Source organism: Hemicordylus capensis, chromosome 9 (genome assembly GCF_027244095.1).
Source record: "Hemicordylus capensis ecotype Gifberg chromosome 9, rHemCap1.1.pri, whole genome shotgun sequence".
In the NCBI taxonomy this organism is placed as follows: Eukaryota; Metazoa; Chordata; class Lepidosauria; order Squamata; family Cordylidae; genus Hemicordylus; species Hemicordylus capensis.
This window is the reverse complement of record NC_069665.1, coordinates 30,708,721-30,729,225: the sequence shown is the minus strand read 5'-3', so window position 1 is coordinate 30,729,225 and position 20,505 is coordinate 30,708,721. Positions and strand designations below refer to the sequence as shown.

The 20,505-nt window shown below is 49.8% G+C and overlaps 3 protein-coding genes across 6 annotated transcripts in view; 2 read left to right on the top strand and 1 right to left on the bottom strand.

The window, feature by feature from the left end:
- Positions 1–290: 290 nt before the first annotated feature.
- PABPN1L (PABPN1 like, cytoplasmic) lies at positions 291–11,386 on the top strand. 2 transcript variants are annotated; one of them, XM_053270452.1, is made up of 8 exons: positions 291–405; positions 2,470–2,641; positions 3,239–3,335; positions 4,008–4,075; positions 4,842–4,948; positions 6,201–6,288; positions 7,173–7,321; positions 9,335–11,386. In XM_053270452.1, exons 1-8 carry the CDS (start codon positions 386–388, stop codon positions 9,372–9,374), a joined length of 741 nt encoding a protein of 246 aa, XP_053126427.1. In that variant the 5' UTR covers positions 291–385; the 3' UTR covers positions 9,375–11,386. The 2 variants fall into 2 exon arrangements, with proteins under 2 accessions (XP_053126427.1, XP_053126428.1); XM_053270453.1 differs by lacking the exon at positions 6,201–6,288.
- A 2,396-nt stretch (positions 11,387–13,782) lies between these two features.
- TRAPPC2L (trafficking protein particle complex subunit 2L) lies at positions 13,783–16,854 on the bottom strand. The gene is made up of 5 exons (XM_053271212.1): positions 16,696–16,854; positions 15,579–15,751; positions 15,097–15,184; positions 14,922–15,001; positions 13,783–13,944 (listed from the first exon to the last, which is right to left on the bottom strand). The coding sequence occupies exons 1-5, from the start codon at positions 16,726–16,728 to the stop codon at positions 13,899–13,901; spliced, it is 420 nt and encodes a 139-aa protein (XP_053127187.1). The 5' UTR covers positions 16,729–16,854; the 3' UTR covers positions 13,783–13,898.
- A 243-nt stretch (positions 16,855–17,097) lies between these two features.
- GALNS (galactosamine (N-acetyl)-6-sulfatase) overlaps positions 17,098–20,505 on the top strand; it is a 43,801-nt gene continuing 40,393 nt past the window's right edge. Inside the window, exons 1-2 of one of the 3 annotated variants that reach the window (XR_008311279.1) lie at positions 17,098–17,361; positions 20,214–20,337. Coding sequence is in view for 1 of the 3 variants with exons in the window: in XM_053271205.1 (XP_053127180.1) it covers positions 17,239–17,361; positions 20,214–20,337 (247 nt within the window). In the remaining 2 variants the exon portion in view is untranslated. The remainder of the gene's footprint in view (positions 17,362–20,213; positions 20,338–20,505) is intronic. The other 2 variants (XM_053271205.1, XM_053271206.1) reach the window with 2 other exon arrangements.

Genomic DNA, 20,505 nt, shown 5'->3' with positions numbered 1-20,505 from the left:
TCTACTCTGACTGGCAGCAGCTCTCCAGGGTTTCAGACCGAGAGATGTCCTTCCCAGCCCTACTTGGAGATGCTGCCAGGGACTGAACCTCGGGTCTTCTGCATGCAAGGCAGATGCTCTGCCACTGAGCTGTGATCCCTCCCAGGTCAAGGTCTGAAGGCTGCTTGAACCGACCTTGAATTAGGTATGGAAAGGTGTGTCTTCTTAGCTCCTCCCCCAGCAAGCAAGTCCCGCCTCTGGTGGGCCAAATTCTGCATCTGATTGGTTGCTGACATATCAAATGGCGCGCTGGAGGGCTTCCTCTGTTTCTTTCTCCAAGCAGCTTCAGGTTCCTTGCCTGGGGGAATAAAAGTGGGTTTGCTGGTGAAAAGGGGTGTCAGCAGCCATGTTTGGACTTGGGGCAAGGTAAGGGGGTGTGTGCATGTGCACGGCCCAGCTCACCTGGGGTGGGTGGGTGCCCTCCCTCTGGCAAGCCCCTGAGCAGGGCAGGGCGGGGCCCCCCCTGTGTGCTGGCTGCTGCTTGGGGTGCACAATGTGTGTGCTTGAATTAGCCTGCAAGGTGGGGCTGGAATCTGGAGGCTGCATGGGGCTTGGGCTGGATGAGTGTGGCTGCCAACCAGGGCAGGGGGGCTCTCTTTCCCTTGCAAAGAGACGGGGACATGAGGGCAGCTTGCCATGCAGGCAAAGCAAAGCTGCACCAGCAGCACAGGAGCCTGGTGCACTCTGCTGCATCCTAAGAGCAGCCCTACTGATCAGACCCCCAAGAGCCCAGCTTCCTGCTCCCCACAGCAGGCAACCAGGTGCCCCCCAGGAAGCCCACAAGCAGAGCCAGAGGATAGCAGCTCCCTTCTCCAGTAACTGATGTTCAGAGGCAGACTGACTGTCTCTGAGACTGGAGGCTCCACTGAGCTCTCATGCCTTACAGCTGCTGGCACCACATTCTGTCTCCATGACTCCAATTCTCTTCTGGAGCTCTTGGAGCTGGTGCCTATTGCTAGGGCTCGTGGCAACCAGTGGCGTGGTTTAATTCAGTGCTGTAAGGAGGAGTACTTCCTTGTGTCTGTCCCAAATCCGCTCAGGTGGATGAGTCTCGGTGCTTGGGTTCTGAGAGGAGGAGAAAAGCTTCTGTCTACTTTCTGCATACCAGGCATCACTTTAGAAGTTGCTTTAACACCTCTTCCCCACCCCTATCACAGGTCTTGTGAAGAGAGCTGGTCTTGTGGTTTTGGACTGATGGGTTGATTGAGTGCCATCAAGTCAGTGTCGACTCTTAGCGACCACAGAGATCGATTCTTTCCAGGATGACCAGTCTCCAACTTGGCCTTGAAGGTCTCTCAGTGGTGCCTTCATGGCTGTCATCGAATCCATCCACCTTGCTGTTGGTCGTCCTCTTCTTCTCTTTCCTTCAACGTTTCCCAGCATTATGGACTTCTCCAGGGAGCTGGGTCTTCTTTGCATAATGTTTCCAAAGTAGGATAGTTTGAGCCTGGTCATATTGTGCCTCGGGTGAAAAATCCTGGATTGATTTGTTCTAGGATCCATTGGTTTGTTTTCGGTCTTTCCTGGCTGTTCCTGGTCTTGTGGTAAAAGGTCAAGTGTGCCATCAAGTGAATTTCGACTCCTGGCACCCGCAGAGCCTTGTGGTTGTCTTGGGTAGAATACAGGAGGGGTTGACCATTGCCTCCTCCCGCATAGTATGAGAGGATACCTTTCAGCACCTTCCAACATCGCTGCTGCTCGATATAGTACCAGTGGGGATTCGAACCGGCAACCTTCTGTTTGTTAGTCAGGCATTTCCCTGCTGTGCCACTTAAGGTGGTAGTGAGCATGAGTTGTCCCATTTGCTAAGCAGGGTCTACCTTGGTTTCCATTTGGATGGGTAACTGTCTGCTGTAAGATGGTCCCCTGAGGGGACAGGGCCATAGCTGGCCATAACAACATCCCTTTGCATGCAGAAACACCCAAGTTCAGTCCTTGGGAGCATCTCTGAGTAGGGCTGGGAAAGACTCCTCCTACCTGGAACTCGGAGAAGCTGCTGCCAGTCAGTGTCGGCAATACTGAGCTGGATGGACCAAGGGTCTGACCGCGGGATGAGGCAGCTACTTAGGTCCCTACATGTGCCTTTTTTGAAGCCAGAGCCCCAAATGCTTCGGGCTTTTTTCCAGGGAAGTTGCTGGCTTAGCAGACTGCTTTGGTGGGGTCTCTTCTGAATATAAAGCATGAATATAAGGTTTGTTCAGCTATAAAGTAATAATGCAGAATGCCTCCGAGCATGTGCAAAGCACCTCTCCATCCCTGAACAGCCACAGCCATCTTTCCCAGTGTTGGCCTTTCTGTGATTATTAGAGGCTGTGATGTCCAGACAGGCTTCCCCTCTCCAGACACAGGAGGCTGTTCTCTTCTGCCTTGTGCCCCTGGTTCCCTGCTGGCTCCCATCTCCTTATCTCTGGTGCTTGTCTGTTCCCCAAGCCCCTTCTTCCCGGACACTGGGTCCTGGTGGCATGAGCCTCCCTCTCTGGCCGCTGCGGATACTCCCTGGGATGTGGCCGAAATCGCTGCCTGGCAGAAGCACCTGGAGGAAGAGACCGACCTGAGTCCTCTGGAGGGAGACAGCCTGGAGCTCCTGCAAGCGGAAGACCCCGTGAGTTTCTATGGGGTGTGTAGGGGGACACCTGGGCAACACGCAGGCGGCAAACGAGACTAGAATGCTAGAGCTGGAAGGGACCCTGGGAGGTCTTCCAGGCCAACTTCCTACCCAGTGCAGGAAACTGCTCCAGCCCCTGAGGGAGGACTTGGCCCTCCAGCTGTTGTTGGACTACAACTCCCATCATCCCCCAGCTGCAGGAGGGCCCAACTTGTGCAGCCCTGCCCTAGGCCTACTGTGCCAAGTAAGTAACGAGTCGGGAGCCCTCCCGTGGTCGCAGCTGGACAATATCCAAACTGGGTTTGAAGCGGGTGTGACTCAAAGCTCAGAGCTGCCCTTTGCAGGATGGCGTGCTGCATTACCAAAGCAGACACTAGGTTGTACGAATACATTCCCTAGAGCACCTGCTTTGCATGCAGAAGGTCCCAAGTCCTCTCCCTGGCAGCATCTCCAGATAAGGCTGAGAGAGAGACTCCTGCCTGCAGCCTTGGAGAAGCCGCTGCCAGTCTGTGAAGACAATACTGAGATAGATGGACCAAGGGTCAGACTCAGTCTATAGCAGCTTCTATGTCCTTTGCCTGTATCGGTGCACAGGAGCTGGAAGCTATCAAGGCCAAGATTCGAGAGATGGAGAAGGAGGACGAGCAGCTGAAGATGGAAGCAAAGAACCTCATCATGAGATCAGAGGCAGGTAGGGTGTTCGCCCCGTTTGCCGCAGCTGGCTAAAGGCACAGTGTTGCTGCAGGGTGCTGCACAATGTGATCGAAGGGGCATGCTCCAGAATCCCCTGCCACGTTTCAGAAAGTGGTACCCCAGTGGCAAACTTTGCATTGAGACTTGTGCCTTTCACGCAAGTAGTTTTTGTATCTGTTTTTAACTTGTTTGATGCTATTTTTAACTGCCCAGAGATTAACGTTTGGGGCAGTGTACAAATTTGATAGATAGATAAATAAACAAACATCTGTGCTGGGTGTGTGTGTAAGTGAGTAGAGTCTCTCTTAGGCAGTAGTAGTTTGAGCAGTTCCTAGATCCCAACCTCCGAAGAACTGTACTGCATCAGATTCAGACCAAAGGCCTTCCCAGTCCCAGATCTTGCTTCCTGCAGCGAAATGCCTTTTGGAAAGGCCACATATGGGACATGAAGGCAATAGGTCTCCCACACTGTTGTTCCTCAGCAACTGGAGGTAGATTGCCTCTAAACATGGAGGCTTCATGATACAGTCATTGTGAGAAGAGCCAGATCTTCATCCAGTGTTGGGACTGGAAGAACGAGAAACCCTTCAGGTTCCCCCCGCTGAAGCCTTTTTGCCTGGGAGATTCCCATAATGTCTTCACAGGAAGCCTTTTTTGTTCCTCTGTGCAGGCCTTTCTCTACCCAGGACGGCTGAGGAAAAAGTCGAGGCTGACCAGCGCTCTATCTACGTGGGAAATGTATGTGTGATGAGGCTTGTTTTGAATGCACAGACCAGATCAAGCCAAGTAATGAGTGCCCCTGACCATGTGCAGAGCAGTTTTGCCTTACTGCCAAACAACCACACCCAGCTAAAGCCCACACTTGAGGGCTGGACAGAAATTGAGACACGCAGAAATCCCGTTTTCTTAAGGATACCTGCAACAGTGAATCTGAAAACACATTTCCAGGTTTTGCAGATTCTCTGGTGGTGGGGCTGCCATATCAGTCTCTGGCTAGACAGACTATTTTATTAAGCAACTAGAAGGTGAGGTTTGTCATTGACCAGGCAACTTAAATATATGTAACAGAATTTTTTATTAATGCGCTTGCAGAAGGGAAGTTAAAAAAAACACAGTATGGTAAATCTGAATCATAATACATTTGAATCTCAGCAAGATGATCTTCTTTTGGGAATGACATCTTGTTGAGATTATTGATCTGATTGAGTGTTAGAAATCTGAAAACAATAACAGTTAAAATATAACTCCATTCAGAATTGCTTCCAAAAAAAAACCCATTAAAGCCCTTCTCCAAGCATATTCTGGTTTTTAAAAGTAATGCATTCAGCTAAGTTAAGTGGCAGGGTTGTTGGTGCAGAATTTGGTCTCTCTAGGTCCTTGGGAAGTTTGGCTTTATTTTGCACAAACCAACCAACCAATTCCTCAAAATGCAGAATAGATGTTTGCTCTTGAATTGCTGGGCAATGGGTTGCAAATCTAGGTGTGGGTGCTATGATCTTTACAGGTGGACTATGGGGGAACTGCAGAAGAGCTGGAGTCCCACTTCAATGGCTGTGGGCAGATCAACCGAGTCACCATCCTTTGTGATAAGTTCTCTGGCCATCCTAAGGGGTGAGTGATCTGGAGCAGTGTTAGTGGCCAGTGACACTTCTGCACCTCCCCACCTCCCCACCTCCAATTCTGATTCTTGGCACCCTTCATGTCGCCTACATTTCGACCTCCAACTCATTCCACCCCCACCCCCCAATAAACTCAGTTTTATTTTTTCAAGAAGACTGTCCTGATTCCGTTGTTTGATTCCGTAGCCTGATTTCTGGCTACCTTATTAGCAACGTGGCTATATGCACGTTTGCACCCATTTAAGCCAAAGCATAGCCACAAAGTGTGGGGACGATCAGAGCAAACATGGCAACTGGCTGTGAAGGGATGCTGACGCGGCACAGTCTGAGCTGGAGCTGAACTAAGATGGCATCGCTGCCCCCCCCCCTTGAAATGAAGATCTTCTGCTGTAGATTTGGAAGCAAGACTGGAAGGGAAGTCGGGGCTATGCTTCACCTTTCCCCTGTCATTTGGCTGTGGGGGGGATGGCTCCAGTTCTCACACTTGTTCTCAAACTTGGTTCCCCACATATTGTCGGACTAGAGTTCCCCCCCCGCCCCCCCCAGCCAGCCAGCCACAATAATCATCAGTGCTCCACATTTTCCATCACCCCCAGTCAACAACATCTGGGGACCCACACTTGAGAACCCCTGGCTGGAAGCTAATCTGCTTGGTATGATCATGGGTCTGCCCCCTAAGAGCATGGGAGGAGAGCTGGTCTTGTGGTAAAGCAAAGGTAAAGTTGTGCCGTCGAGTCGGTGTCGACTCCTGGCGCCCACAGAGCCCTGTGGTTGTCTTGGGTAGAATACAGGAGGGGTTGACCATGGCCATCTCCCACGCAGTACGAGATGATATCGTTCAGCATCTTCCTGTATTGCTGCTGCCCGATAGAGGTGTTCCCCATAGTCTGGGAAACATACCAGTGGGGATTCAAACTGGCACCCTCTTGCTTCCTAGGCAAGTTACTGTGGTAGCAAGCATGAATGGTCCCCTTTGATAAGCAGGGTCAGCCCTGGTTTACATTCAAATGGGAGACTACATGTGTGAGCACTGTCAGAGATTCCCCTTATAGGATGGAGCCTCTCTGGGAAGAGCAGAAGGTTCCCAGTTCCCTCCCTGGCAGCAGCATCTCCAAGATAGGGCTGAGAGAGACTCTTGCCTGCAACCTTGGAGAAGCCGCTGCCAGTCTGGGGAGACAATATGGAGCGAGATGGACCAAGGGTCGGGCTCTTCGAAGGAGGCTCAATGGTCTTTCCTGTTGCAGGTATGCGTACGTAGAGTTTGCCAACAAGAGCTCTGTGAAGGCAGCGGTGGAACTGGATGAGAGCATGTTCAGGGGCCGCGTCATCAAGGTAGGGGCCGGTCCCGGGGCAGGGAAGAGGAGGAGGAGGAGCAGCCAGGCCCTTGGGGGCCGGGGCCACCTCTCCCTGCACACGTCCACCTTCTTGGGCATGAGTTAACTAGGGCATGTGCGGGGTGGGGGAGGTCGTTGTGTGCGCGGTCTGGGGGAAAGGCCTCTTTCCTTGCCTAAATTAGAATCGTGTTCAGCTGATTTCCAATTAGTATAAATAGTATAGATGGGTCTCAGCCAGTGGTTCTCAACCCTGGGTCCCCAGATGCTGTTGGACTAAACATCCCCAAATAATAGTATAAAATCATAGTGCTAACTAGCTTTACCCACACGGAGCATCTGCACACTAGTACTGATGGGGGCAGCGGCGGGGAGAGGCCTTCTAAAGCTGCGGTGAGGATGGTGGCAGCGGCGGCGGTGGCGAAGTCTCCTCCCACAGGCCCACCTTCCTCCCAAGTGCCGGGGGGGGCCCCATTTTGGAGGGAGGAGCGCTTGCCACCATCTCTGCCAGAATTCCCACCGCAGCTTTAAAAGGTCTCGCTGCTGTTGGACTACAACTCCCCTCATCCCTAGGCTCTGGCCACTGTGGCTGGGGATGCTGGGACCCAAAGCTGGGAACCCCAGGGCTAGAGGCTGTACTTCCCCGCTGCTGCCCCCCCCTTCAAATAATAATAGACAAGCTTTATTTGTTAGCCGCCCCATGACCAAGAGTTCTCCGGGCGGCTCCCAAGAACTCGCCTGTCGCTTCCACTCCATCCGCCTGCAGACCAGCCTCCCGTTCTGGTCCCTTCCGACATTCCTGCCATCACATGCAACCTCCCCCTTCAGTGGCCAGCCGCGCTGAGCTTTGTTTCCCGGCTTGGCTTCGTCCCTGCTTTGCTCCAGGTGTTGCCCAAAAGGACCAACATGCCAGGGATCAGCTCCACCGACCGTGGCGGTGTTTCCCGGGGCAGTTTCCATGGCCGGGGGGGCCTGCCTCGCCGCGGCAGCTTCTCTGGAGGGCAGCGTTCGCGGCCGCGTGGAAGAGTGTACAGGTGAGTGAGGGAGCTTGGAACTGCGAGGTCATTTGGGGGGGGGCCAGGGCCCTTTGTTCGGCTTGGAAGAGAACAGAGAGGGAAATGGCAAAAGCATGGGCAGAGCTGGAGATGGGGTGGTTTGAACTATATATCTATATACACATACTTGGTGCAGTTATAGAGATAAATAGCTAAATAGATAAATAAAACTGGACTGTGTGTGTACGTAAGTATATAAAAAACTGGACCAAGTAAGCCATAACCCAGCTTGATGGTCATAGGCAGCTGCCATATACGGAGTCAGACCCTTGGTCCATCTAGCTCAGTATTGTCTTCACAGACTGGCAGCGGCTTCTCCAGGGTTGCAGGCAGGAGTCTCTCTCAGCCTTATCTTGGAGATGCTGCCAGGGAGTGAATCTGGAACTTGTAGATGCTCTTCCCAGCACGGCTCCTGCCCCTGAGGGGAATCTCTGACCGGGCTCACACTTCTAGTCTCCCATTCATATGCAGCCAGGGCAGACCCTGCTTAGCTAAGGGGACAAGTCAAGCTTGCTGCCACCAGCCCAGCTCTCAAGTGTCACTGGGTGCTGCCCAGTGGCTGGATGGCCTTAATATTTTCTGGCTGGGTTCTGCAGTGACGGCTTCAGGCTTGCTTCCCGCCTTGTTAGCCTTACTGCCATCTCTTCACCAAGACAAGTTCACACTTCGGCTCCTGTTAGTGCCGGGCTGTCTTGAGGTTGCCACAGGTTTCTGGCCACCGAGACAAAGGAGGAAGGCATGCCTCCCTCTGCAGAACTTGAGGATGCTGGGACAAAGTGCGCACACATCTTTCCTGGCTGCCAAGCTGGGTTAGCATCACCTGTTCATCTGCGTGGCCAGCAGGGTCTGTAAACCGCACACAGACAAGAAATCGGACACCTTGGCAGTGCCTGTCGGCAGCGGTTTTTCCATGTCAGAAGGGACAGAAATGAGCAGTGACTCGCCTCCCAGGGAGGCAGCTGCTTGCGAACGGAGCGTACCTGGGAGTCCATCACCTCCGTGGCCCAGAGAACAGCTGGATCCAGGTGCCCCGGGGTGGGAGGGGGCCATGTTGTGTTTGCTGTGACTTACTTTTCCTGCCAAGTGTGCCTTCTGTCAGCCCTGCCCCAGATTAGCTGAAAGCCTCCCTTCCTTGTGTAGAAATCAAGACCCCAAAGCCCAGCCTGAGCATATTTGAGCAGAGGAAGCTGTCTTGCATGAAGCGGAGCCTCTGGGTTATCTCTGCTAGTAAGCATAGGCACCCAGGAAGCCGCCGTCTACTGAGTCAGGCCTGGTCTGGTCCATCTCGCTCAGTGTGGTCTGCGCTGGCAGTCAGCAGCTCACCTTGTTTCAAACAAGGGTCTTTCCCGGATGCTGCCAGGAATCGAAAATGGGACCTTTGACATGCAAAGCGGAGGCTGTCCTCTTTCCAAGCATGCGAATCCGTCCACATTCAGGGCGCTCTGCATACACTGCTTTGGGCAGGGATGGGGGTGGGAATCCTGCGGCATTGGACCCCGTAGCCTGGGTTAACGGAAATGAAGGACCATTGTCTGGCATAACTTGGCCTGCGGGAAGGAGGTATGGATGACTAACTGCATCCCCAGTCTTCTGATTCCTGAAAGCACTTCCTGAGATTGATTTCACCAGGCACTGAATTCATCAAGTGTATGGTTTATCAATATCCATAGGAAATAGAAATGGTATTACCACCAACACAGTTCTCAAAACAGTTCACACAGAAAAAAGAAAGGTGGTTCCCTGTCCCCAAAGAGTGTCCCAGTCTAAAAAGCACAAGGGAGACACCAACAATGACCACTGGAGGAATGATGTGCTGGGGATGGATAGGGCCAGTTGCTCTCCCCCTGCTAAACAGAGAATCACCACATTAAAAAGGTGCCTCTTTTATTCAGTTAGCAGGGGCCAAGGGCACATGAAATTGTCCAAATTATGCATGCCAGTGAGGAATAGGGTGGTGAAACTGCACGCACAAAGGTCTGTTTTCCTCTGCAGGGGCCGTGGAAGGCCATCTCCTTGGTATGCCCCCTACTAGGTGGAGGAACAAGAAGATCCAAGAGAAGTTGCAGGACTGAACCCGAGAACAGGGAAGTTGTAAGAATCCCCCCCCCCACAAGTGAAAATTGCTTTCATTCATTGCCCCATGAGTCACTGTGGTGCAAATGAGGAGCGACTCTGTCACTGATTTTTAACTCCAAGAAAAATGAAGAGATCTCTGCTCCTTTTGGATATAAGAAACAACCCTTCCATAGACATTTTCCTGGGAGCCAGAGTTGCATTGGACCGGCTGGTGGATGCAGAAATGACTCTTCCAATTAGAAAGCCTCTCCTCTCCCTGCTAGCAAAAAAAAATTATACTTTGGAGCGGTTTTGGATTCTCTGGACAGGGGATTGAAATTGGGAATAGAAAAGAGTTCCTCGATGGCCCCAACCGGCTCTGTACTAGATATAGTGTGTGGCTGCAAGGAACGTCGGCTGTTGAGCTCCTTGGTGCAGCCAGTAAGCAATTGATTCTGCCCAGTAAGGAGGGTTTGGGAAGGCAGAAGTCAGACAGTGTTGCATGTGTACGTTTTAATTCCAAAGATCTTGTTTTTCTTTTGTTGAATGATGCCCAATCCCATTCTTAGAGATGTGAACAGTGGTACGTCAGATGTGTAAAAGTCTGGCTTCGTCTCTTCCCATTGCTCCTTTCCCCCCCTGGGGAATCAATGGGTTCTTTAACTGTAGGGTTAAATTAAAAGCCAGAGTTCATCACAGGTTATGTGAGACTGCATGATTATCAGGACTCCTTGACCAAAGCCTCACTTAAAAACTGAAACTGGATTAACTGTGCAATGCAGACTTGCTGTAAGATTCTTCTCAGCCCTTCTCCTCTTCAGTGTTTCAAAAATATGAAAAATATGTGTAATATGAAAAATGCAAGCCCCCTAAACCTTCACTTTGAATGTTTGCATCCCTTTAATCCTGGATGTGCAGAAACCTATTGTGTGAATCTGTTCTGAAGGGGTCGCTCTGAAAGTGGTCCATTAGCATGACATTGTACTCTTTTGTCGTTCTCCCCCCCCCATGCTTTTTTTTTCCTTTTTCCATTGCTCAAACTGATGGGTTTCATCTTAACTTTTTAATCTTGGTCACCTCCACAGTTTGGGAGGAGCTATGAGGGCCACAGAAATACGCTGAGCCAGCAGAACTGAAGTCCCCTTAACAGATGAGGTGCTATGCAGGGGGAATTCTGTATTTCTAACTCTGCTTTGCATGCCTTTATGTTCCTTTCCTATCATACTCCTTCCCCTTTTTAAACTAATTTAAGAAAAGCTTACTTCAAGTTAACAAACATAAATGAGTTTTTATTGTTCTCATCTGCTGTATCTGTTGTTTTCCTTTAATCCAAAACAAGCCTGACTGAAATGGGTTACGCTTTCTGTACCTTTAAAGGGAACTTGCCAGATCGAAATCATATCCTGAAATCTGTTGGATTATGGCATTTCTTCACCTTTTCTTGTGAACTGCACTTTCTCCAGAATGGACTAGTCAATTTCATATTTTGCTTAAGTCTTTTTCACATTTGGTCAACTTGCAATAGCCGATGAACTTATTTTTAAAATTCTGTAATCTCTCTAGTATTCCTTTCCTCACGCTGTAATTCTAGGATATAAGGGATATGGTGATGAATTCGTGTTACCTTTTCAGGATGAAGAATGACTTTTTATTCAGGCAAGTGGCGGGGGTGTGTGTACTTTCTCTCTCCAAATCAAGAAAGACACTACACAACCCACAGGGAAGTTTTCCTCTGCATGTCCCATGGAAATGAGTTGGAACTTCGCAAGAAAAGGGTTCTCTTGATTTCAACAGGGCTTGCGTTGAAGAATTTCCCTGGGGACCATGCCCAAAATGAGTGAGAAATTGGTTAAGGTTGAAATGAGCAGAGTCGAGAGTTTCTGTGTCTGTACTGCAGCTGTGCGCTTTTTGAACAGATGCAGCTTGTAATACAGTTGTTGAAGATGGATGTGTTTTTACAAAATAAATGATCCTACTGCTTAAACTAAATCCACCAGGAAAATGTGGACTTCTCTCTGATCTACCCTTTGAGTTGAGTTGCATGGGCAAAAGTAGTCATGTGGGGTCTGGCTCTTACTAGACAACAAGTGGGGAACAGCATTTCTGAACTGCCTCCTACCATCCCCATTCTTTAAACAAAGTGCCTCCTTGAACATGGAAAGCTATCTTGGGGCAGGTTCTCAGGGTAGGAAAATAGGAAAGCTGCCTTATACTGAGTCAGTTCCTCAATCCATCTAGCCCAGTATTGTCTCCAATGTTGCAGGCAGGAGTCTCTCTCAGCCCTGTCTTGGAGATGCTGCTAGGAGGGAACTTGGAACCTAGATGTTTTTCCCAGCATGGCTCCACCCCCTAAGGGGAATATCTTGCAGTGCTCACACATGTAGTCTCCCATTCAAATGCACACCAGGGCAGACCCTGCTTAGCAAAGGGGACAATGCATGCTTGCTGCCACAAGACCAGCTCTCCTCCCTTGATGATCCAGGCTGTGGGGAATCCAGCATCCAAGCACCGTGTGCACTCCTGACTTGGTGTCATGAGAAGCTGGAAATGTCGGGCTTGCAATCCCAACCAGCTCACATCTGCCCCAGACAGGTGATCTAGGATTTGAGCTGGAGTGGCTGCTCTGGGGTCAGTGTAGGCTGGCCGCACTTGTAAGCCCTACGCTTCCAGGTTCTCTCTCAAAAAGGGAAGCATGTATGCTGCTTGGATCTAGGATTCGTGCTTTCCTAGATCATTGAGAACACACCTAATGGGACAACACTGAGCCTAGTCTTCTTGATATGCTAACTTGCAGTGGGTGGCGGTGGTAGCAGCAGGGTGTACTTAACAATACCTTGATTGTAAGTGGTAAGAGTGGCATATATTAACCTAATTTAGCTTGGTTGTTAATTACTGTTAATAAAAGAGCTTCTATAAATTCTACTTTAGAAGTTGGGCACTAACTTCTCCTGAATTCTAGAGAGAATATCATGGAGCTTAAATCTTACAGGCTGTATCACATGACTGGTGTATTGAAGACGTCCTAAATGAGTGTTGCAACCACATCTAATTTAAACATTAGTTGCATTTAAACATTAGTGGACAGGCTCTGGGGTCAGTAGCTGTTCTGGCTGAAATCCAGTATGTCTTGGTATCAATTGTCCTGGCTTTTAAGTAAAGGTAGTGTGCCATCAGGTCGATTTCAACTCTGTGGCGCCCACAGAGCCCTGTGGTTGTCTGTGGTAGAATACAGGAGGGGTTGACCATTGCCTCCCCTCCACAGCATGAGATGATGCCTTTCAGCACCTTCCTATATCGTTGCTGCCCGATATAGGTGTTTCCTATAGTCTGGGAAACATACCAGTGGGGATTCGAACCGACAGCCTCTTGCTCCCTAGGCAAGTCATTTCCCGCTGTGGCATTAGGTGGCCACACAGCTTTGAAAGTATTGTTTATCAAATGTGTGCAGTGGTGTGGCATGCACTTATCACTGCTGCCTCACCAGTGTTCCCTCTAAGGTGTGAGCACATGTGTGCGTTCACAAGTTTTTTGATGTCCACTCAGATGGAATCAGGAGAGCCCACTCTGAATGCATGTGAACACACACACTGCCTTGATACTGCCGCCCAGAACAAAACTCATTCCGCACACACTGCCTCACCAACTTCTTATTCTGACATGACACATGGATGGGTGCCTGTCTAAATCAAATCTCTATTTCAGGTGTTCCTTGCATTAAAGGAAAGAATATAGTAAATAAGAGAACCTTTTATTTCCAGAACTCTGCAAACTTGTCCCTAAGCAGCTAAATGGCTACAGTTTCAAGGAGGGAGAAGAGAATGACAAACCAGTCAGCATAGCCAGAGTTTGTAAATTTAAGAAATGGATCAGAAAGTGGAAGGATCTGCAGAGGATAATCAGGGGGCCCCAGGCTCACAAAAGGCAGACTTGTACATGGCTTGGAGCTTCAGCCGCTTCTTGATCGTGTCTCCATTACTTGCTTAATTAATATGTTTCATGTCAAGAAGCAATCTTAAAGACTTCAGCTATCAGCTTAACATAGCAGCATGTATTCCATCTTCCATTTCCAGTTAAGTAATTTGAGTTAAATTGTAGGCCTCTGCTATAAGATTTTTGGGGTTCTTCAGAGATAAAGAAAACTCTTCTGCTAGCAGAGCAGCCACTGGGTGAAGGTATAATAGATCAAAGGTGGGTTCCCTCAAATTCTGCTTTATCCGCAACTCTCTGGGAGGCCAGTCAGACTAGCTGCCAGGAGAAGGCTTTTTTCCTAGAGTGTGACTAGAGTACAAATCTTTGAGTCAGCTGCAGTGGTGTTGGCTGTATGGACAATGTTACCTGAGGATCACATCTGCATTCCCCTCCACACCCTGAGCAATCACTCCAGATTAAGACTTCTTAAGAGTTTATTTTACAGAGCATAACTTGAGGGCAGAATATACACAGAGTTCTGTACAGTAGCAAATCTTCTCAGGTAAAGAAGCTGGAACAACATGCAGGAACTTCAACAAACCTGCACCATCATGGATGTCACCATGTTGTCAAAGGCCCTTGGAAAAAGCATGGATAGGAAGCATTAGGGAGGCAGCGACTACCAAAGCAGGCTACTAACCACCCCAGGGAGAACAATAGAGAGAGACATAAGAACAGCCCTGCTGGATCAGGCATAGCTTGGCCCATCTAGTCCAGCATCCTGTTTCACACAGTGGCCCACCAGATGCCACTGGTAGCCTACAGGCAGGAGCTGAGGGCATCCTTTTCCTCTGGCTCATACCTGCTCATATCGTCACTACCACGTGAAGACAGGCGTTGAACTGGCAGCTACTGGCTCTCTCCTGCCAACACTACTCAAGCTATCTTGTGTGCTTTTTTTATCCCACTCTTCAAGTGAGCAGCATAGATGGTTCTTCCCCTCCCATGTTATTGTCACAACAATCATGTGGGGAATGAGAAATGGCAGCTCAGGCCCCAGTCCCACACACCAACTACTGTGCTATGCTTCTGTCAGTGTTATACTGTGCTTGCATGGTATTTCAAGAGGGGATGGTCCAGAACTCAGCAGTAAAGCATATACTTTGCAGACAGTCCCTATTTTAATGACTGCAATCTCCATATAGTTTGCTCCATATAGCCTCCTGACTGAAATCCTGAAGAGCTGCTGCCAGTCAGTGTTGTAGACACTGATGTGCTAGAAGGACCAATGGTCTGATTCAGTATGGCAGCATAGCCTTCTGTAGGAGCAATGAGTAGGAAAGTCTCTTGTTAGTGCCAGATTTGGGAGCAGGGAAGGAAAGAGAAGAGGTCTAAAATAGTGTTGTCTACAGAGTTGCCAGAACCTAAGGGATATACTCGTGGGTCAAATGGGCCGTAAGCCAGAATTTGGCTTTTTAAAAGCCAAATCTGGCCACCTAGTAGTAAAATCCCACTAGACTGATTTAGGATTACATTCCAAGTTGCAACAATTCTGCAAGCCCACAGAAGTTAGTAAGATCCAAAGGAATGGCTATATTGCCAGTAGTTTACTCACCTGGATTGGATTTGGTCCCCTGGGTTGTAAAAAGGGTTGCACATGACATCTGTGTAAGAATTATGCAGCTTCCTAAACATCTGAAAAAGAAATAGCGTCAGTTGCAATAACAGAGAAAGACACTTGATTTGAGTACACAGAAGTCAGAGTAATTCAACAAGCTTCCTGCACTTACACTTCGGATTTCGTTGTCTCGGAGTGCTGTGTTTGATGAATCCACCACCATCACAAACTTCACCTTGGAATTGGTCACATAGCCATATCTGCTCAGTGGTCAAGGTCTTTCCCCCCCAGCTCTACCTGAGGGTTTCAAGGACCTTCTGCATGCAAAACAGGTGCTCCAACATTTTGCTGCAGCCCCTTCCCTCCGCAATCCCAGATTGTAAATAAATTCCGTGGAGTACAGACATGCCCTGTTGTAATTTACAAAGCAGAATACTTAGATCACTGTTTACCTCCACACTACATTTCAAAGGACTCTGATCCACTTTACAATTGGAGAGCAGCACACATGAAACCAAGTGTCACTTCCAGGACTGCACCACAAGCCATGAACAGAGTTTTATCCTGCCCTTTTCTTGCATTATCGATCACAATTAAGTGGTCTTAGAACAGTGGGTGAGATAACAAGAAGGGATTCATTGGGCCAAAAGATACACTTTGTAGTCTTCAGTTGGGTACAGCAGCCCCAGGTAGAGCTCTCTCTGGTCCACAAGAGCCTTCCCCATAGCGGAGATCTTCTCATCCACAACATCAAGGGATGTGTGCACCGTGTAGTGGAACTTCAGCTCATTTTCTGTCGGGATGCTCTTGATGTACAGAGGGTAGTTCTAGGAAGAGAAGGAAGCAGCACTGAACTGCCAAGAGATGTACTCCCTGCCTTACAACATAATACCTTCATAGCACCTTTTCAAACTAATTGTAATACAGGTTCTCCAATAGACGGTTGCAGCGACTAAATGAGGATTGACTGGCTAAGAACAGTGCAGTATTAAACATCCTCATGATAGTGATCAGAGCTGGAAAAAACAGATCAAATCCCTGGGGCTCAATCCTGCACAGGACAGGGGGGGATCAAATTCTAGGTGCCTCTGTACCAGACACTGGCAGCGGACAAGCGGGGAGAACGGTCGTCTTCAAGCCTTCCTTATGGGCTTCCTGGAAACATCTGGCTAGCCACTGGGGCAACTAGGATGCTGGATGAGATGGGCCTCTGGTCTGACCCAACAGGGCTCTTAAGATGCATTGTTAACTCAACTGATCCCCCTCCCAACGGGTGAAAAGGGCCATCCATCTGCCCCTGAACAACAGTGGCTGGGGAGGGGGGTGGGCAACACCTGGAGAGAGGTTTCGCCTTCCTGCTCTGCTCGTGAGCTTCCCCTGGAGCATCTGGTTGGCCACTGGGGCCGCAACCAAGATGCTGGGCTACACGGAAGTCTTCTCCGGCGGTGATCTTAATGGAGCCTCCTTGGGCAGAGGCAGTATACCCCCTCAGAAACGGGTGCTAGGCACAGTTACTAGGGACTTCGAGCAGTTGCTTTCCAGGCCTGCTTGTGGGCTTCCCGGGGGAGTGGGGGGGGGGCATCTGGTTGCCCAGATGGGAGGATGGACTAGGTGGACCCACTTCGGTTTGATCCAGCAAGGCAACGCTTAGGGGCTACCCACAACCAACTCAAGCTCTGTTCGAAACCCTTCCCCACCCCAAATCCCTCTGCTCCAGGTCTTGCCCCTGCCCCTCTTCTCGCCCTCGCCCCTCTCTGGCCCCCTCCCCTACCTCCTTGGCGATCACAGCAATACAGACCGCCATCTTGGAGACTGGCGGCCTGCTCGCCTCTCCCTTCCTTCCCTGCGGCTTCCCTTGCCCTACTTTCAGCCTCGTGACGCCTTCTTGGCTCACGTGACTCCTCCTCCACGGCTCACATGACACGCTCGCTCCCCACACAGCGCCCTCGAGTTCGGTCCCCGCGAAGAGATAAGTCTACCATGCTGCACCAATGCTTCCGGTTTTCGTTCCAGAGACGCCATATGCAGGGTCCAGCGCAGGACTTCAGTGATAATTATTTCTATATATATGCTCCCCCTCACCCCGCTTTGCAAATAAGATGGTTTTGTAATTAAACGCCACTTGAGGGCACGACGACGTCATTCGATAAGGCATAATTGCGAAGGACGGAGTCGTTCCACTGTTCCCCCCTTTCCGCTTCGTTTGGGAGCCGGAAGTGGCGCTCTGCTTGCATTGAACCCGCGCTCCTTTCCTTCCGCCTGTTCGGTCTTGCGCCTCGCCGGGGTGGTCGCGCCTGGCTGGGAAGCAGTTGCCATGGAGACGGGGAGGATGGTTTGGGCCCTCTGCGGCCTACTCTGGGCTCCGAACCTGGCGGGGGCCGCCAGCAACGCCACCCTGCCCAAGCCCCCCAACCTGGTCCTGCTGCTGATGGACGATGTGAGCCCGAGGAAAGGGGAGGGGAGGGGATCCTGGGGCCGCCTGGGACGGGCCATGCTCCGGAATCGCGGGCCAGAGAGCCCTCCTACGCACAGGAGCTGGGTTAACCTGTGGAACTCCCTGCCACATGACCTGGCTGAAGGCCACTGGCTCAGGAGGCTTCTTCCGTGGGAGAGTAGGCAGATCCATGGAGGAGGAGGTAGTCTGGCCACTGTTGTTTAGTCATGGTGGCTATGTGCAGGAAGCCTACCCCTGAATCCTCACCTGTTGGGGAGCAACAAGGAAAGAGGACTGCTGCCGCCGCCACCTCCATGCCCTGCTTGGGAGCTTCCCAAATAAACCAGATGGGCCCACCCTAGTCTGTCCCAGCAGGGATATTATTATTATATTATTTATTAGCCATGATGGCTGGAAATGGAGCCTCAGAGCTTTCAGAGGCAAGCTACCTCCATCTACCTTTGTGGGCTACCTAGTGGCAACTGGGAAACAGTTGGCCTGATCAGCAGTGCCTTTAATAAGATCTTATGCACTTGTTAAATGGATCCTCCATGTTCAGATGCAGTGTGCCTCCAACTACCAACAATGGAGAGGAGAGCTGGTCTTGGGGTAATAAGCATGACTTGTCCCCTTCACTAAGCAGGGTCCGCCCTCGTTGCATATATGAATGGGAGACTTGTGAGCACTGGAAGAGATTCCCCTCCACAGGGGATGGAGCCGCTCTGGGAAGAGCAGGAGGTTCCAGGTTCCCTCCCTGGCAGCATCTCCAAGATAGGGCTGAGAGAGAGATTCCTGCCTGCAACCTTGGAGAAGCCGCTGCCAGTCTGTGAAGACAATACTGAGCTAGATGGACCAAAGGTCTGACTCAGTATATGGCAGCTTCATATATATTCCTATGTACTGAGCGTGATGGACCAGGGGTCTGACTCAGTATATGGCAGCTTCTTATGTTCCTGTGTACCTGTTTCTGGAGTGCAGACAATGGAACAGGGCTATTCTTTGGAAAGGGTATATTCAGTGATGTAGTTGCAAATCCAGAAGTGCAGAAGGCGGTCTCCATGACAGCCCCCATGGCCATGCCCACCCCAACAGCCAGGGAAGCCGAGAAGCTTCAGTCACTGCGCATCCCCCCTCCACTACATCCCTGGGTATATTCTTAGAAAAGGGGGCTAGATGCACTCCTAGAGGAGGAGAGGACTATAGCTTGCAAAATAAAACCTCCATGTTCCAACGCAGTATACATCAGAACACCAGTTTGTTGGGAAACAGTGGCAAGAGAGGGCCATTGCCACCTTTGTGGCTTTCCGGAGTTATCTTGTTGGCCAGGAGGAGGATGCTGTACTAGAAGGACCTTTGGTCTGATCCAGTTTTGGTCTCCTCTTCTTGTGTTCCTTTCTCCTTGCAGTCCCCTATCCCAGGCAGCTCTCAAACTTGGAGCTGCTCTGCTGAGGTGAGCCAGGTTGTCTGTGGTGAATGCCACTTTCTTACCGCCTAAGGCTTAGCAATATGAAATTGTGGCCAGCAGCATTCAGGGCCGGGATCTTGGTCTGTTAATGGGCATCTCTCGTTATTGTGATTCATCAGCCATTTTTGTGAAATTATTCCATTGAACTGTTAGCATAATGCTTCCTAATGTGTCTCTTGCATTTCTCTCTCTTTTAGTTTCAGGCTATTACCCCATGCACTGCATTTTTAGTTGCCTGAAATTGCGGATGCAATTTTTTCTTTAGGAGTTCCTGTTGATTTAAGCATTTCCTGGACTACAAAAAGAGTCTTGTTTTTCCCGTCCTTTCTTATTATGTTCAGTATTTAGAGGTCAGAAATGTTGCCGTTGAGTCAGGGCAGAGAATGGTTTAGCTGCAGGTGCCTGTAAGGAGAAACTAGTCACTGCAGCATTTCCCAAATAGCTGGAAGTTCCCTTGACTTTGCCCACTGTGGGTGGACAACTGCCACAAATGACTTACTCTGTCATGCAGTGCATGATTTGCCTGCAGCATTAATTGGCTCAGGATGTTGTGGTGGCCACTGCCATAAGCAGCTTCAAAAGGATTAGGATACAAAATCATGGAGAATAGGTCTGTCAATGGCTGATGCAGCTAGAAATTGAGCTTTCATGTTCAGAAGAAGCATATCTGTGATTACCAGCTGCCGCAAGTAATCAGCAGGGGATGGCTATTTTCCAGCTTGCCGTGCTTTTGACCTTCCCTTGGGGTGTCTGGCTGACCACTGATGGAGACAGGGTACTGGGTTAGGTGGACCTCTGAACTGATCCAATATGGTGGATCTGAAAATGTGATGCAAGGCTCTTTGGAGAGCCAGTGTTCCCTCTAACAGGAATTCCCAGATATTGTTGACTACAGCTCCCAGAATCCCCAGCTGCAATGGCTTTTGCTTGGGGATTATGAGAGTTGTAGACAACAACATCTGGGAATCCCTGTTAAAGGGAACACTGATGGTTGCTAGGGATGGCATGATATCTTCCTTACTGTGTTTGGCTGGCTAGAGTCGGTGTCAACCCACCTCTTACCTGTACTAAACAGGAATCCGTGGATATTCTTGTGTTGACGTTTTGTACTGGGATTCCTTGAACTCTTGGTTTTGTTTTGTGTGTTAACTTTCCTGCCCTCCTTTTCTGAAGTCCCTGCCTCTTAAACCAGGCTGTGTTTACTCTTAATGATGAGAACCGCTGCCCTCTTAATCCTGGAGCAGCGGATGTAATTATGGGACATACTTGTGTGTTAACAGTGAAGGCTGATAGAGCAAAGCTTGGAAGTATTTGAGTGAGAGAGATGTAGGTTATTCTATACATCAATTAATGACCTTTTCTTTCTCTTGCATGTTGGTTGTTTCTTCAGATGGGCTGGGGTGACTTAGGTGTGTTTGGGCACCCTTCCAAAGAAACCCCAAATTTAGACCAAATGGCTTCAGAAGGGATGCTGTTCCCAAGCTTCTACACCGCCAACCCTCTCTGTTCTCCATGTGAGTAAACTCCAAAGTCATTAGGGAGCAGCAGCATTGTCCAGTGGGTGAAGTGTTGGCTGGGTTCAAGCCTGCCATGGAGTCTCTGCTGCTTAAGATTATAAAGTGCATTGCAACTTAACAATGTTATGCTAAGCAGTAGCAGTTTCAAAATCTCATCCAGCAGAA

Bases quoted from the DNA above. Each gene is read 5' to 3' on its own strand.
- PABPN1L (XM_053270452.1), top strand. From the start codon at position 386: ATGTTTGGACTTGGGGCAAG. The intron at 4,949-6,200 runs GTGAGTGATCTG...TTCCTGTTGCAG, and splicing joins TTCTCTGGCCATCCTAAGGG to GTATGCGTACGTAGAGTTTG. The intron at 7,322-9,334 runs GTGAGTGAGGGA...TTTCCTCTGCAG, and splicing joins CCGCGTGGAAGAGTGTACAG to GGGCCGTGGAAGGCCATCTC.
- TRAPPC2L (XM_053271212.1), bottom strand. From the start codon at position 16,728: ATGGCGGTCTGTATTGCTGTGATCGCCAAGGAG. The intron at 15,185-15,578 runs GTATCTTTTGGC...ACCACTGAGCAG, and splicing joins CCAACTGAAGACTACAAAGT to ATATGGCTATGTGACCAATT. The intron at 15,002-15,096 runs GTAAGTGCAGGA...TTTCTTTTTCAG, and splicing joins GAGACAACGAAATCCGAAGT to ATGTTTAGGAAGCTGCATAA.